The sequence below is a fragment of the Orbicella franksi genome, chromosome 5 (assembly GCF_964199315.1).
Source record: "Orbicella franksi chromosome 5, jaOrbFran1.1, whole genome shotgun sequence".
NCBI classification, from domain to species: Eukaryota; Metazoa; Cnidaria; class Anthozoa; order Scleractinia; family Merulinidae; genus Orbicella; species Orbicella franksi.
The window spans coordinates 31,234,593-31,249,321 of NC_138149.1; the positions used below are offsets into that span (position 1 = coordinate 31,234,593).

The 14,729-nt window shown below is 39.4% G+C and overlaps 2 protein-coding genes across 2 annotated transcripts; both read left to right on the forward strand.

Annotated features, from left to right (window-relative positions):
* The first annotated feature begins 3,844 nt into the window (after nucleotides 1–3,844).
* On the forward strand, nucleotides 3,845–8,756 carry LOC145488179 (uncharacterized). The gene is made up of 2 exons (XM_081466983.1): nucleotides 3,845–4,820; nucleotides 5,135–8,756. The coding sequence occupies exons 1-2, from the start codon at nucleotides 4,451–4,453 to the stop codon at nucleotides 5,206–5,208; spliced, it is 444 nt and encodes a 147-aa protein (XP_081323109.1). The 5' UTR covers nucleotides 3,845–4,450; the 3' UTR covers nucleotides 5,209–8,756.
* A 1,018-nt stretch (nucleotides 8,757–9,774) lies between these two features.
* On the forward strand, nucleotides 9,775–12,620 carry LOC145487021 (transcription factor Atoh7-like). The gene is made up of 2 exons (XM_081465727.1): nucleotides 9,775–10,585; nucleotides 11,107–12,620. The coding sequence occupies exons 1-2, from the start codon at nucleotides 10,198–10,200 to the stop codon at nucleotides 11,157–11,159; spliced, it is 441 nt and encodes a 146-aa protein (XP_081321853.1). The 5' UTR covers nucleotides 9,775–10,197; the 3' UTR covers nucleotides 11,160–12,620.
* The last annotated feature ends 2,109 nt before the right edge of the window (nucleotides 12,621–14,729 follow it).

A 14,729-nucleotide genomic window follows, 5' to 3' on the forward strand; every position in this document is an offset into this window, starting at 1 on the left:
ACCAGCTGTTGATGGTAGAGGCAGGATAACATTACTCTTCCTCCTTGAAGACAGACCGGGGCCTTAGAAGTCGGTACCTTGCCAAAACAATCTACACCAGTTTGTAAAGGCAGGTCTATTCGCTCAAGATAAGAGGTGTAAATGAGGGGGAGGGGAACTTCATGTTTGGTTCGAGACAGTGCGCCAGAGTTCGAAAATAGCCGCAAATGCTGGAGATTGTATAGTGACCTGACAGAGAGTTACCACAAAAAAATAAAAAAATAAAAAAAAATTTAAAAAAAAAATAATAATAATAAAATTACAGAAAGCGTGTTTTTGTTCGAGATAGTAAGAAGCTTAGATAAACCACTTGAAGATAACGGACTTGTAGACCAGACGCGACGATAATGGTAATTCGTTTTATACTCTAAATCCTATGTACTCCTTGGACCAGCTCCTTGACTTTTGAAAGAACTTTCTAGGCGTCTTAGCAGACCAGTCCATTGCATGTATAAAGGAAAAGCTTGTACATGCTGACTGTTTGCCCTATGCCTTTACTCTAAAAGTCCGACAAGCATTTTATCCTTGTTAAGAAGCAGTATGGACTGTTAATTTGGAATTATTAATATCGTGAGACTTATTCTAGCTAAGCTTGAACAATAGCTCATTCAACTGAATACCGCGTTCAGTCCAGACGAGATGAACAGGAACGAAATCCAGACTTGGGTAGTGTGACTGTAATTTTTTCACGTGCCCCAATCTCTAGTCTCTAATCACTGCTCCACCTAATTATTTCCCTTTGCCCAAAATTAATTAAAATTGTTAGAATTATCAAAATGATAAAACAACATGTTTGTTATGTCATGTACAGGAATTTAGTCTTCGAATTAGTGGAATTAAAACGATATTCTGAAAGGGGCTGGCATCGGGCTCCAAGTTCAAGGTAGAAAATCCACCTCTCAAAAAGCCATCACAAAATAATTTGTGCGAGGCCAAGAAAAAGGTTTGCTCGGGATAACTTGTCCTAGCCGAGACAGCTTCATTTTAAATATGAACAAAATCAGTACAGACAAAATCAACGAATTCTGACCAAAACTCTTGGCGTTCGGGCCAAGGAGGTGCTTGGGGCTGCAGTTTCCCCCCTTCCCTCCCCCCCCCCCCCACCCCTTCCCAGTTTCAGAAATTCTTGAATTTTTTTCGGGCCAAGCGCTGATGATTCGGGCAAAAGTACTCGGGAGAAAACATTCTAAAAGGTTGTCAAGGCCAGGCTTGTAGGCTATACTTTCTCTGACGTTTGATTTGTCAAAACGGAGTTAAGGTCAAATGATGTAACGATCCAGTTATTCTGTTCTGTTCGTTTAAACGTGTATCGTAGAAATCCACGAGATGGACGTTATTTCCATCAACAAAACAATGACAAAAGAACCAAAGCAAACGAAGACCAAGACTTTTGATTTTGTGGTGGCTCTGAAAAAAGTCGTTTGGAATGGCTCCAAAAAGGGCCGTTTTAGAATTTTCTCGAACTTTTCGCACGAACAAGTAAGTAAGTAATTGAGTAATTCTTTATTAATCTTGACCACTCCGCTTAGCTGAAAAGCTACTTAACGTGTACAGGAAGCTACTTTACAGAAATTAAGACAATTAACTGTTGATCTGGTTGTCGATCGAGGTCAAAGGGTATGCGAGCTTTCAAAATAACTATTTTTGGAATGATAACACTTTCATTAGACGCGAGAATCGTGGTTTTGTTTTTACTGCAATTTGAGCGCGTTTGAACAACACTCACGCTTTCGGGCATTGTGTATTTGTTTTCGGGCAATAAGGTCACCGCCTTCACCCCTCCCCTCCCCTCCCCCCCCCCTTCCCAAGTCCTAAGATTCCCCTACGCCTCTGACCAAAAGCCATTCCGTCCATTCAAACTTTGTTTCATTGATTATGTTGCTAATCGATAACACTGGATAGCCATAACTTTATTGTTTGGCATTCAAAGTGCGTTTCAAACTTAGGAAAAAATATCTATTTTTTTTAGGATTTTTAGTGGGCTCAGTAAGTGGAATATGATTTTACTACAAGTGATAAACTACAATAGGCCTTATCACGGTTTTCGAAGCCATCTTGACGGGTAGGCAAAGAGGTCAGAAGTTACAGTGTTTGTATGGGAATTCGATGGCAAATAACGTTTTCAAAAATTGTACTTTACACAATTTAAAATTTGTGAATCGCAACGTTAAAATACTAGGTAGAAGATTGTATTCACCACGGTTTGAAGGATGTAGCTTGGCTGGAAGACGCTCAGTTGATTTTTCTAATTTTCCATACATCTGTTTGTAAATTTGGCTGGGTAGACGCGGTTCGCAGGAAAAAAAATACAAATCAGGAATGTATGGGAAATTATAACTATTAACTGAGACGTGTTCTAGCCCAGCTAGGTCCTTCAAATTTGATGAACACAGTCTGCTACCTAGTATGGTAAAGTTGCGATTCATAAGTTGTTCAAAATCAATATTTAAAAATAGTTATTTGCCATACGATGCTCTAAATTCTGACCCTACAAGATGGCGTCGAGAACCGTGATAAGGCCTATTAGTTTAGTGTTAAAATGAATTTTCGTTGCCTGAGTTGGTACCCCTACCTACTTTTTTACATACATACATACATAACAGCTTTATTTGTACTCGGGTTGGTGAGGCTGATAAGGCCTCTAGTAACAGAATATGCTAATTTACCGAGAAATGAATAGTGGACAAGTAAAATTCAGATTAAAGAGGAGGAAAAAAGAGAAAATAGACTAAATTACAAGATATAACCATAGTAGTGATTTTAACCTATAGAAAAATAATTTACAAACTAAAACCTAAGGTTGCGGACAGCTTTGTAAAACGGTGACATTGTGTTCAAGGATCTTAAGGTGTCAGAAATGTTATTCCAAGTAACGGCCACTGAGTATTTCACTGATTTTAAGCAAACACGATTACTATTAGGTTTATGTACTTGAAGCTTGTTAATCCTTCTCAGGTGATCCTGGACCTTCCTTCGGCCTAGCTGTTGACGGTAGAGCCAGGATAACACTACACTTGCTCCTTGAAGACATGCCAGGGCCTTAGAAGTCGGTATCTTGCTAAAACAATTTACACCAGTTTGTAAAGGCAGGTCTATTCACTCAAGATAAGTTAGGGGGGGGGGGCCTTCATGTTTGGTTCGAGATAGCGCGCCAGAGTTCGAAAATAGCCGCGAATGCTGGAGACTGCATAGCGACCATGACAGAGAGTTACCACAAAAAAAAAAAGAGAGAAATAATAAAATTACAGAAAGCGGGTTTTTGTTTGAGATAGTAAGAAGCTTAGATAAACCACTTGAAGATAACGGACTTGGAGACCGGACGCGACGATAATGGTAATTCGTTTTATACTCTAGATCCTATGTATTCCATGGACCAGCTCCTTGACTTTTGAGAGAACTTTCTATGCGTCTTAGCAGACCAGTCCATTGCATGTTCAAAGGAAAAGCTAGTACATGCTGACTGTTTGCAGCATGCCTTTCCTCTAAGAGTCCGACAAGCATTTTATCCCTGTTGAGAAGCAGTATCGACTGTTAATTTGGAATTATTAATATTGTGAGATTTATTCTAGCTAAGCTTGAACAATAGCTCATTCAACTGAATACCGCATTCAATCCAGTCGAGATGAACAGGAACGAAATCCAGACTTCGGTGGTGTGATCACGTACCCCAATCTCTTCTCCCTAATCCCTGCCCACCTAGTTCCCCTTTGCCCTAAATTAATGAAAATTATTAGAAATATTAAAACGATAAAACACACGTTTGTTATGTTATTACGTCTACAAATTAGTGGAATTAAAACAATATTCTGAAAGGGGCTGGCATCGTGCTCCAAGTTCAAGATGAAAATTCAGCCTTGTTCCTATAGAAACAAGAAAGCTCGAAACTTCTGACGCAGGAGCAATTAGATTACGTCAGTGTAGTTACACACCACAGTTTATTTTCGAGTAACTCTCTGGATTAGCTGCTGATAGAAGGTCACTAAGTGTCACTTCCGTGACACCCAGCTACAAGGAACATATCAAGTATCGCGGACGCAATCTTGTGAACGTTGCTGACCCCTTGAGGTATGTTTGCTTAGATTACGAATTGAGCGAGTAGATTTTTATCAAGGCTGCATGACTGCACGACTTCAAATCGCCCACTGAGTTTCGATTGATGCTCAAAATGGGCAGATTCAATAACTGGATTATTTTCTCTTTTCGAAAGAGCAATTTCAATTATTAGATAATAATATCATCGAGCCGCAGTCAAGAAGGCTCCAGCTATGACGTCTGTGACACGGTGGTTAATAGCTTAAAAATGCCTTCCCGGCGATAGTGATCAACAATCTGGCTGCTGAAGCGCTGTCTTCGTTTTAAAAGAAAACAGATACTTTAAAGCAAATTACATGTACGTTGCACGGGCAACAACATGGACAGCGAAGTAGCAGAGGATGAGACTCCAAGAACAACGACTGCAAAGAAAAAGACAAAGAGGCGTGGTCGCAGGTTGACTGGTCTCAGCAAGCAGCGAAGAATTGCAAATACACGGGAGAGGAATCGTGTCCATGTGATCAACGAGAGTATAGATCGCTTGAGAGATCTCATTCCGCTATTTCCGAACGAGAGAAGACCGTCCAAGACGGATACAATCCGGCTCGCAGCTCTTTACATTTCGCATATGACAGAGCTCTTAGCCATAGAAAACCCTGATCATCATCAAATGGTGGCACGAGAAAGCTTGGATGAGGACATGTCAGTAACTTCTTTGGAGTTCGACCCGTTCGACGTCGAAACGGGAGGTAACGTAATTATGTGATTTATTTTTCTGTCGTGAACGTTTGACATGCGATCATTTAGAGTGAAACCTCTCGTTTAAGAAACAACAAATTGGTAACAATAATTACAGGACCTTTATGGCAAAATTATAATTGTTTGCAAAGCGTTATTTACGAGAAGAATTTGCTCCATGAAGGAAACACTACACCTTTTATAATTAAAATATATCTCACTTGCTCAACTCTTAAGCAATTTAACCAGAGTGAGATAAGCCTTTTTGATATCGAAGATAATTAGAAACTGAGGTTGTTTGCTCTCTTTGTTTAATTTGTCACAGAACTGGCAGTTTTCTTTTGGAAAGAGGACGAACTAAGTGGCAGCGCTGGCAGCGAGCTATCACCAGTATTTTAAAACATTGAAAGTTCAAAATGTAACCAGAGTATCAAGTGTACATTAGTAGAAAAACTGGATGGCCTAATGTTTCTTGAGTGCTTGGAATGTACCATCCAGTGATCTGTGAAAAATATCAACGTTATCAAATACCTCGTCATTTTGAAGTCGTTACTGTTTATCACGCAGCCTGTTGACGTTTTCTTCCACCCCTGAGGTCTCAATATTAGGACATAGCTTACTTATTTCCACTTACTTTCTCTCAAACCTGAAGTTGTTTTACATATTAGCGTGCAAGTAATTAAATTATCCGACGAGAGTAGTGTTGAGCTTTTTTAAAATAACTATTGACTGTTTTAATAAATGATATCCATCTTACTCAAACAAGTTATCATAAAAACAAGCTTCGCGCGTGGGAAAGTGAAAGCTAAGTAAACAGTATAAAGTAAACTAAGTCGTCTATATTTACCAACTTCTACGTGTTCGAGATAAACTTATGCTGCCGCATGGTTCTTAGAGAATACCCGAAGGAACAATGTTTCGATGCAACCAAACAAGGGGAATCGCACCATGAGAAAGTTCACTATATCAACAGGACTTTTTATGATGATAAACTACGCTTGTATTTTGCAGTTAGCTCCCAAATATAAGCAAAAAGATTGGTAATTTTTTTTCACAAATAAAGTAAAGATTGGACACCAACACCCTTGTCATTTGATTAAGCCCATGTACGAGATAAGCGTGTCTTACTTAACTAACATATCCTAAAATCCGAGTGCCGGATTATTTTATGAGATTCAACTAAATTCCCTACCATCGAGCGCATGGCGGGGGTCAATTCATTCTATGATTTACGGCAGTGCTATGTTTTTGTAAAAATTTGTATCTTTCTTAATTTCTCAGGTGTACTCGAACTGATGGAGTTTTCATTTTGAAAGTCGATTGGGTTTTCTGGTTAATTGCATCACTTGAAAACTGAACACGTTTAAAAACTGTTTGCAATTCAAAAACCTCCCGTGCAGACGGGTTCAAAATAACGTGGGCGGTTGTCAGTTTACGTATCGGCTGTAAACATTTACTTCCCACAGTTATTTCCTATAATGAAGGCACCAAAATTACATTATTATCATCATAAAGTAAAAAATCTCCAAAAGTCTAAAACCACAGAACTTAACAGGATTCAAATAATGGTTCTTTGGACATTTTCTCCTTGAATTTGGCTCCGTCTCGCGTTCGATGGCATTCACCGATTTACCTGACCCCGCTGTCGCTGCACATAACTTGGATCCTGTTGGATGCAGCTATGTTTGATTGCCCTTAGTGGATTTTACTCGATCGTGGGGCTAAGTGTTTGGGGATGGGCTAAATATTGGTGTTGTTAGCAGTTTGTCAGCATTGCTATTCGGCACTTAACTAAGATTAAGCAAAACAGTATCGATGCCCCACTTTAAGCGATTAAAAAACAACGAAGACAGAAAAGGACAACAACTTGATATCAGAAGGCGTCCTCGTTTGCTATCTACTGTATACTGTGAATCTGCCCGTTAACATGGACTTAAAAGAATCCTTGACTTATTCAGTTTCCCGTGTTGCACAATCCTCCATAATTACAGACAGTTTAACCGGCCCCTGCTCTCGTTTTATTTATTTATTTATCATATAACTGTTTAAACACTACTATCACCCGGATGTGCGTATTAAGTACAACTCCGTGCTGTTCTCTTTGTATCAATTGGTATTCCGGCCGTTGGCCAACATGGTGCAATTCACAGGTAAACCGGCTTTCACTGATTCTTTTCGCCTAAAGAACACGCGTGATTGACTGGATCTTCTCAATCATTATTCTAAGTGTCCATTTAGCGCTGGTCATGGGTACTTTCACACTGATAAGGTACTAACGAAAAGTTTCGAAAGAAGATGCATAAATGTGCTTTCGTGAAAATTTTGCTAATGAGGCTTACTTGTTCACACGTCAGTGATTCTTCATTTAAGTGAAATCAAGGGTTTGCCTGAAGCCCCTAGCCTTGCCGCGTAACTCTGCGTGAATGAGATATATTCCTAGTTGGAGAAAACGAAGAAAAGCAACAACAGAAAGAGGCCATTTTTTCGCGTGTAAACAACACACCGTTTTAGCCAAGCAGTTATTAAACCAAACTGATTCTGTTTATTTTATCGTTTATTTTAAGTTAAAGGGCTTACATCTATCTCAACCCTAGTGTTGGCCTGTTTTAATTAAACGTAAACTGAAACTGTGTGCGATATGCCTTCTGTCGATTTTGCAAAAGATATAAGCATGGTATTTATGATCAGAATAACAAGACTGCACGGGACGGGATATTCTTCATCAGTAAACGTATAACGCTGAAAGGCTACCATCTTCGCTAATTAAACTATTTGTCTCATTTGTAAGATAGCATATTAATTAAAGGTTGCTTCATGGGTTCATTTCCACAGTTTATGTCACTTGCGGTTTCCGAAAATAAAACTTTTACAAACGACCCGTAATTAATTTGGGTAAGGAGGCGGGTACGGAGTTTTTTTATAATATGCAGATAATAGTATGACAGAAAATCGAGTTCTTCATTACGATGGCATAACTCATAATTCATTTCAACTGGCACATGGACATAACAAGACGTCAACATGTTGGAAACTGAATTAGGGGTTACCTTGCTACTTTTTTTTATTATTTCTTCCATCTTTACTTCCAAGCTGAATAATTCAAATCCTGCCAGTCCAGACATATTGCGTCATCCTTTTTCTAACATAAACCCTTTCAGCGAAAAGATGGGATAAAAAGTGAAAGCAGTAAGAACAGAAAGTTCAAATACTACTTACTCACACCTAAGTTTCACTGAAAGATCAAAATTGCGAACAACATTGAATCGATCGCTTGATTTGGATTCAAAGCGTGGACGAAAAATAAAACATTAAGCCGATTAATAAAGCAATCACAAATCACAAACATTAACGCCTCTAATATTTGCCCATGGAATATCGCAGAGTTCAACAAATATTGGACCACACCCAAGGTGACCCGAAATTGCTCCACAGCCTTTTGTTCAGCCGCCGCTCAGCGATTTCTTGGCAAACGTTTCTTATCTGCTGGGGCTTAAATCAAATGCAGAAAGCTTATCGACACATCAACTGGTAAGAAATACAATTCGCGATAAGAGGCAAAAACGTTGGTCAAATTTCGTCCAACGCCAACTCTAGAAATTTATTCCAGCTTCGCTAGCTACGAAGTTTGGAGAGAAATATCCATAAAAAACAAAACAAAACAAAACAAAGCAAAACAAAAAAAAAAAAAGGCGCGTCTTGTTAGAAACAGTAATAAATATAGGAAAGTTTTCCTTTGTGTTTAAAATCCCCCACCTTTCTCTGGAGTATTTTCAACAGATATCTTTTCTCTCGACAAAAGGCAGAACTATCTAATAAAAAGCAAGAGAATTATGAAATACCGTATTTGGTTGCTTGCATGTTCTGGCTACATAACCGCGAGGAATAATGTAAAAATAGCTGTAAATGTTATCAATGTTTTTGTAGGCACCGCAACCTTTACGCATCGAAGCACGATATCGGCGAATCTGGTTTAGGGCAATACTGGCTCCTCGAGTCTGAGTTTCTTGGCTAACAAATAATCTCGCAGAGCGCAGTCTTAATTAAACACACATCTCTGAAGGATCTTTCAGATTAATGATACAGGATATTGTTCATTCCCGAGAGATAAACTCTCGTAAATTAGAACTTTGTGGCAAAAGTCAAAATCGTTAATTTGAACACGTGTTAAGTGGAATGTTCAAACAAATGTTTTCATCGCTGGGTTAGAAAATTCCTCTAGTTTCGTTCGTTTGAGGTACACTGATAGCTCTCGCATCTATAGCATTGATAACTTCGCAGTTTGCTAAATAAACACTAGAATTGAAGTCGTTTGGACTGACGAGGGAGCTCGTTGCATTGGGCAACGTAACACGACTAACAAACTGTTCCAAACGAGAGTTTTCAAAACTACATTCAAACATAATTTGTATCATGCGCACTGCAGGTGTAGGCCCGCGCATGAGAAAACTCAAAGCGATTTACTTTCTTTTCAATTTTTTCAGAATTTACAGACACTTAAAACCTCAAGGTTGGTGGCACTGCCCTACAGGAAACCAGTCTTATTTAAATTGACAAAGGAATTTTTCCTAGTCTGAAAATTTTCCCAGATGGAATTTTGCGTGATTGTATAGAGTCCTTTTAGGCCTAGTGTTTTTAATACAAATAAACACGGAAAGCAAAAAAAAAAAAAACAAACCTCGAAAGGTCAAAAAGTCAGCTGCAAACGTAGTAGCATGTGTGTAACATCAGGCATGATGCTTCGTGACAGTGTCTGATACCAACTACTGATAGAAATGCTCAGTCTTTCCGATCGAGTTTATAGAAGCGTTGACACAGATGTAGTTGAACATGTAAGTGATTCCAAACCTAGCGCCAAAAGCTTGGGATATCGTTGTCCTTGAACAGCACGTTCAAGGGTATTGCCATAAGCTACCGATAATCACAAATCATAAAGTGTTTTTTAATTATTACTGCGGAGGAGTTTAAGCTCCGATCCCACACAAGGCACGACTCAAATGGTACATATTCTCATTTGAAATGACAAGGAGAAAGGGCCTAGATGACTCCAACGATATCTGCAGAAAGTATCACAGGAAAACTAAGTCGTTGTTCTGTGTGGCGTTTTAGGGAATGGGGGGCAAGAAAAGGGTTGTAGCACGAAATGCACGCACGTTACATCGTGGAGCACGAAAGGAGCGTTATCTTGGCTAATATCATGTGTTTATGTTTCTGGACTTTATATAATAGTGTCAAATGAGTTCCGTTTTGATGTCTGCTCAAAATGGAAACCCAGCTGACAAGCCAAGCCCTGGAATGCTGCGATAAGTAGCTCGTTTAGCGATACTGTACCCACGCCTCAGTTAAAACACACATCACTTGTGTGTGCAGCTCATTACACAGCAGCCAGCCATGGAGTCCACAATAACAGCAAAGCCTTGTAGCAACCAAGGGAAAAAGAAACCTAGGAGGCGAGGACCTCGCTTGACTGGAGTCAGCCGGCAGAGGAGAATGGCCAATGCACGTGAGAGATGCCGGGTGCAAACTCTCAACGCGCACATTGAGAGACTCCGTGATTTAATTCCACTTTTTCCTGGAGAGAAGAAGCCCTCGAAAACAGAGACCATCCGATTGGCTGCTGTGTACATCTCCTGCCTGACAGATATTCTGGAGACGACGCCTGAAGGTCTGGAGAGAATCGTTACCGAGGAGCTTATTCCAACTTTCCCAAGCCTTGACGACAATTTGAGTCTTGCAGGTCTTCCACAGTTATTGTTTGAACCATTCTCTGACAATGAAGGTATACACCTTGATTTTTTCACTCACTCCATTATTGTGGGACGGGGATCAGTGTCATCAGCTCAGGTTTCTGGGAGGTCTGGTAATCTTACATATCTCATCCTTTATTTTAAAATTATTTCAGTGGAAGGGAAATTTCAGCTCCTGCTTCGTAATTTTCACCGCAAATATTCCATGAACAGTGAGGAAGGGAATTTTTAAGATGTGTAGAAAGATAACCGTTGTCGTCTTGAAACATGTTTACAAATAATAATTCTACCCTTTCATTGTTAATGTAAACATCCAAGATTATCCAGTTAATCGCTTCCTTCCTTGGTCGCCTCGCATTATCTGCTGTCTGAAATCATCTACGCACTGCATGAACGTAAAACTTTTCGACTGAATTTTGCCTGTAAAGAGGCTTGAATCGGGCGCGCAATCTCTTATCACGGAGGCCTCAAGAGAAAATCCGTAAAAGCTGCATTTGTTTGTTTTTGCTTCATGTTTTTATTGATGTATCATTTTTCCGCCCTTTTTTTTTAGACAACTTGTTGGACCTAGACCTCGGGGAATATATTTGGGAGGATTACGAGTAGCGTGCCCTTACCTCTCCAAGATACACGAACTGCAGGACAGTTGTATTTCAAATCTTTCATCCACATATGACAAGCCACTTATCGGTGAAATTATCACCTATTCTATCAAGTACAAAGCACGGGGGACTATCCTCGGAATGTGAACATATTGCACACAATGGTTGTCGGTGCTGGGCCAACTGATGAGGCAACTAGTTTCAATGATTCGTCCATCGGGTTCAAACACAGATTTAGACAAAAAGGAAGCTATCCAAGGCGACTTTTGATTTTTTAAGCCACGAAGGCCTCATGTATCGAATCGCTTTTAATCGTTAACGTCATATAAGGACGGATATACTCGTGTATATTTATCACAGACCTTTCTAAGATACAACGTTCGTGAAATACGATTTTGAATTCTTAACGGTTGAGTTATTGAGGATTTTATTGTCAGCAAAATACTACAATTTCATTACACTTATACATTCGTGAAGAAAAAAGTGTCTATTTGTTTGATTATACAAACACAAATTGAATACTTTGTTAAAATGTTATATTAAATAAACAACTGATAAAATGTTTAGAGAATATATTTGCATTCATTGGTGGAGAGTGATATGTTATCGTGGTTATAAAAGGGCAGTAAGCGCTAGCGCGATAGTCTTATCATAACAAATACCTAACGGCGTTCCTGGTCTAACGCCCTAATGACCCGCACCAGGATCCTTCACGTACGATACTCTTGGAAGTTGGCACAATTTGAAAAGAATTTCTCTTCTGGAGGGCTTCCAACGTCCTGGAACAACTCATCCATAAGATGTTTTTTTTTTTTCGTGTAGGTTAATTCCTGCGTGTGCAGTGACATGTTCAATGTTTGCCTTTCTGGCCATGTTCAGACACAATAGTCTGACAACCTATTTTAATGACATGGACTCAGACAAGGTTTTATGTATAGTTCCACGGGAAATTTTACTTCAGCCACGAAATTGTTGTTACTCGAACCGACAAGTGAGAAACATGATTTTTCTGCCACTTTTATAAGGGGGAAGTAACACCGATGGTTTTATTTTATAATTCAATTATCATAAACTAGAGAAATCGCTCCGAGATATTATAATACCTACATTAGTCGGGTTTGTTTTAAAAGCGCTCTTCAGGGGTTTATTATTTTAAACGTTCTGCACCGCTTTATAACCTATGAGCTGCTGGACAGGACGTGGTTTTGAGGCAACGCATACAAATCTTTTCGTTTTGGTCTGGCAACTCAATCCAAACATGAGCGTGAAGTCCAGTAGCGTATGGCACACTAACGGACCCCTAACAAAATTAACGACAACAACAATGCTTTATTTACACTCTTTGTTGACACTCTTGGGGAAATGGCTCAAAATTGTGTAGCTTTTCGTAATCTTGTTGTTTCGTGTTCTAGTACAAGGTGAGGTCTAGAGGGAACCTCATTACAAGGTGTGTCCCCCCGGGAAAACACACTACTAAAAATAGAAAGTGGCGCTTTTGTTTCAAGCTCTCTTTGGTCACCACCTACGGTATTATTGCCGCACGAATTTGTTTTCTCGAAAACTTAGGAGGACACTGTGACAACGTCTGTCCTAGATTCTTGTCACCTCTGAAAACGATAGCGCTTGTTCGATTAATTGAAATTTTCACCGGCGTTAACAAAGAGTTTTCCGGTGAGAGACAATCAAAAGAAGGGTTCTTAATGGGCAAAGTTGCATGTACCCACTTACCACACTTAACCAGCATTTCCGGAGCTCATTAGCTTTTGGAAAATCCTTCTGTTTCAACAGTGAACAAGAAGATCTGTTAGATCTTATAACCGCGCTTTTAAAATTTAACTGTTCGCTTAGCACTACCGTCGGAACGCAGTGCACATTCCAAAGCAGTCATTGATGATTCTTTTCTTACTGTAGACATCACATCACTTGATCAACACAAACTGTATTATTGCACCATCAGTGGTAGCCGTTGACAAATCTCCGATGACTTAATGGTCTTAATCTACAACTTTCTTCGGGATATGTATGGGCATGAACGATATCAACGACACAATAATAACACTATTAACAACAGCTTTCTTTCTTAAGAGCAGCTTCGCCTAAATATCAACTAGACTTGGAAATAGCGAAAAAATCGAATTTCTTCAAACTCGCCCAGAATGAAGCCCTACGGGCACTAGTTACAAAAATATCGTTTTAAGTTCGATAAATCAAAAAAATTTTTTTTCCGCAATTTTTTCGTTTCGATGCCCCAAATCGGCCAAAATCCATTGAAAATGAGCGGCATATTCAGAGGCTCGTAAACTCAAAAGCAAAAATCTTCATTACAAACTGATTGCACGTCGTATTTGTACTTCCTTTCTTGTCTATTTAGAGCTAAATAGATCGTGATTTGATTAGAACTTAAATATTTGACGAATTTTTTAAGTCAACGACCCAAGACAGCTTTACAAGAGGTCTACATTTAGCCTATTTTCAAATGCTAAAAAGGCGTTCTGGTACACGGCTTTTCCCGAAATGACTAGTTTGGTCTGAAAGAGCATTGTTTCTTCTTCAAATTACTGAAATAAAATTTTTGGGTAAATAAAACCGTGAGCGCTGAGATAGCGAACTAAATGCAGCACTTCGTCCTGAAAACGTGACCTTTGACCCAAGCGTAACGAAACCAATTACTCCAAGAAAACCCGGAAGAAAAGCAAACGTTCCGTTATTTTGAAACAATTTTTAGTGATATCTCTCCGAAACCATGATTGCAAGAAACTATTTCCAGATATGAAATCTTGCAGGGTCAAAGACGGAGCTAAAGGGCGCATTTTGACACAATAACTTTGTTTGCCGAGAATTGAATTGCAGTCAATTCCAGTGAAATTTGCAAACTTGACGTATGTTAGCCGATACTTACCTGAATATTTATATTAATAGAAGAGTCGTCTTCTTGGATTAACCTTCAAAAGAGGCTGGACCCAGATTTGGAAACCTCTAAAAGAAGAAATGTTTAATATTCCGTGACCTACCCGATGCTATAGATTCCATGCACATGCCAACCGCATGTTTGTCGTAAAACCAACTGAACTCCACTGACAGTTTCCATGGGCAACCCCAAAATAAACAATCCCCAAAAATGTAAAGTGAAATTGGCTGTCTTCCTGAACAGTTAGAAGCTAGAGTCAAGTTCTATTGCCCTTAAAAAGTGCTTGATTTTATTTGTTTGCGTCGACTTTGTTCACTACTCTCACGTTCGAAAGCCGCGAATCGGTCACGCCAAAACAGTGGAGACCGTGCAGACTGCAGACACTTGTTTGGGCTTTTCATTGTGACTCCTTCTTTTGGGTCTAGTTACAAAATAGTGTTAAATATATCTGAAAGTCTGTCATTTATCCACAGGCTGCGCAAGCGCAGTATTTGACTTTTGATTCAATAGACAAACGCGTACAAGACTTTGTATGGGAAACTTACTCAGTCTGCACGGTCTGCAGTGTTTTGGCGTGACCGATACTACGCAGTATTCGAACGTGACAGTAACGACTGAGTGAACAAAGTAGAATCAAGCTTTTTTAAAAGGTAATGGAACTTGACT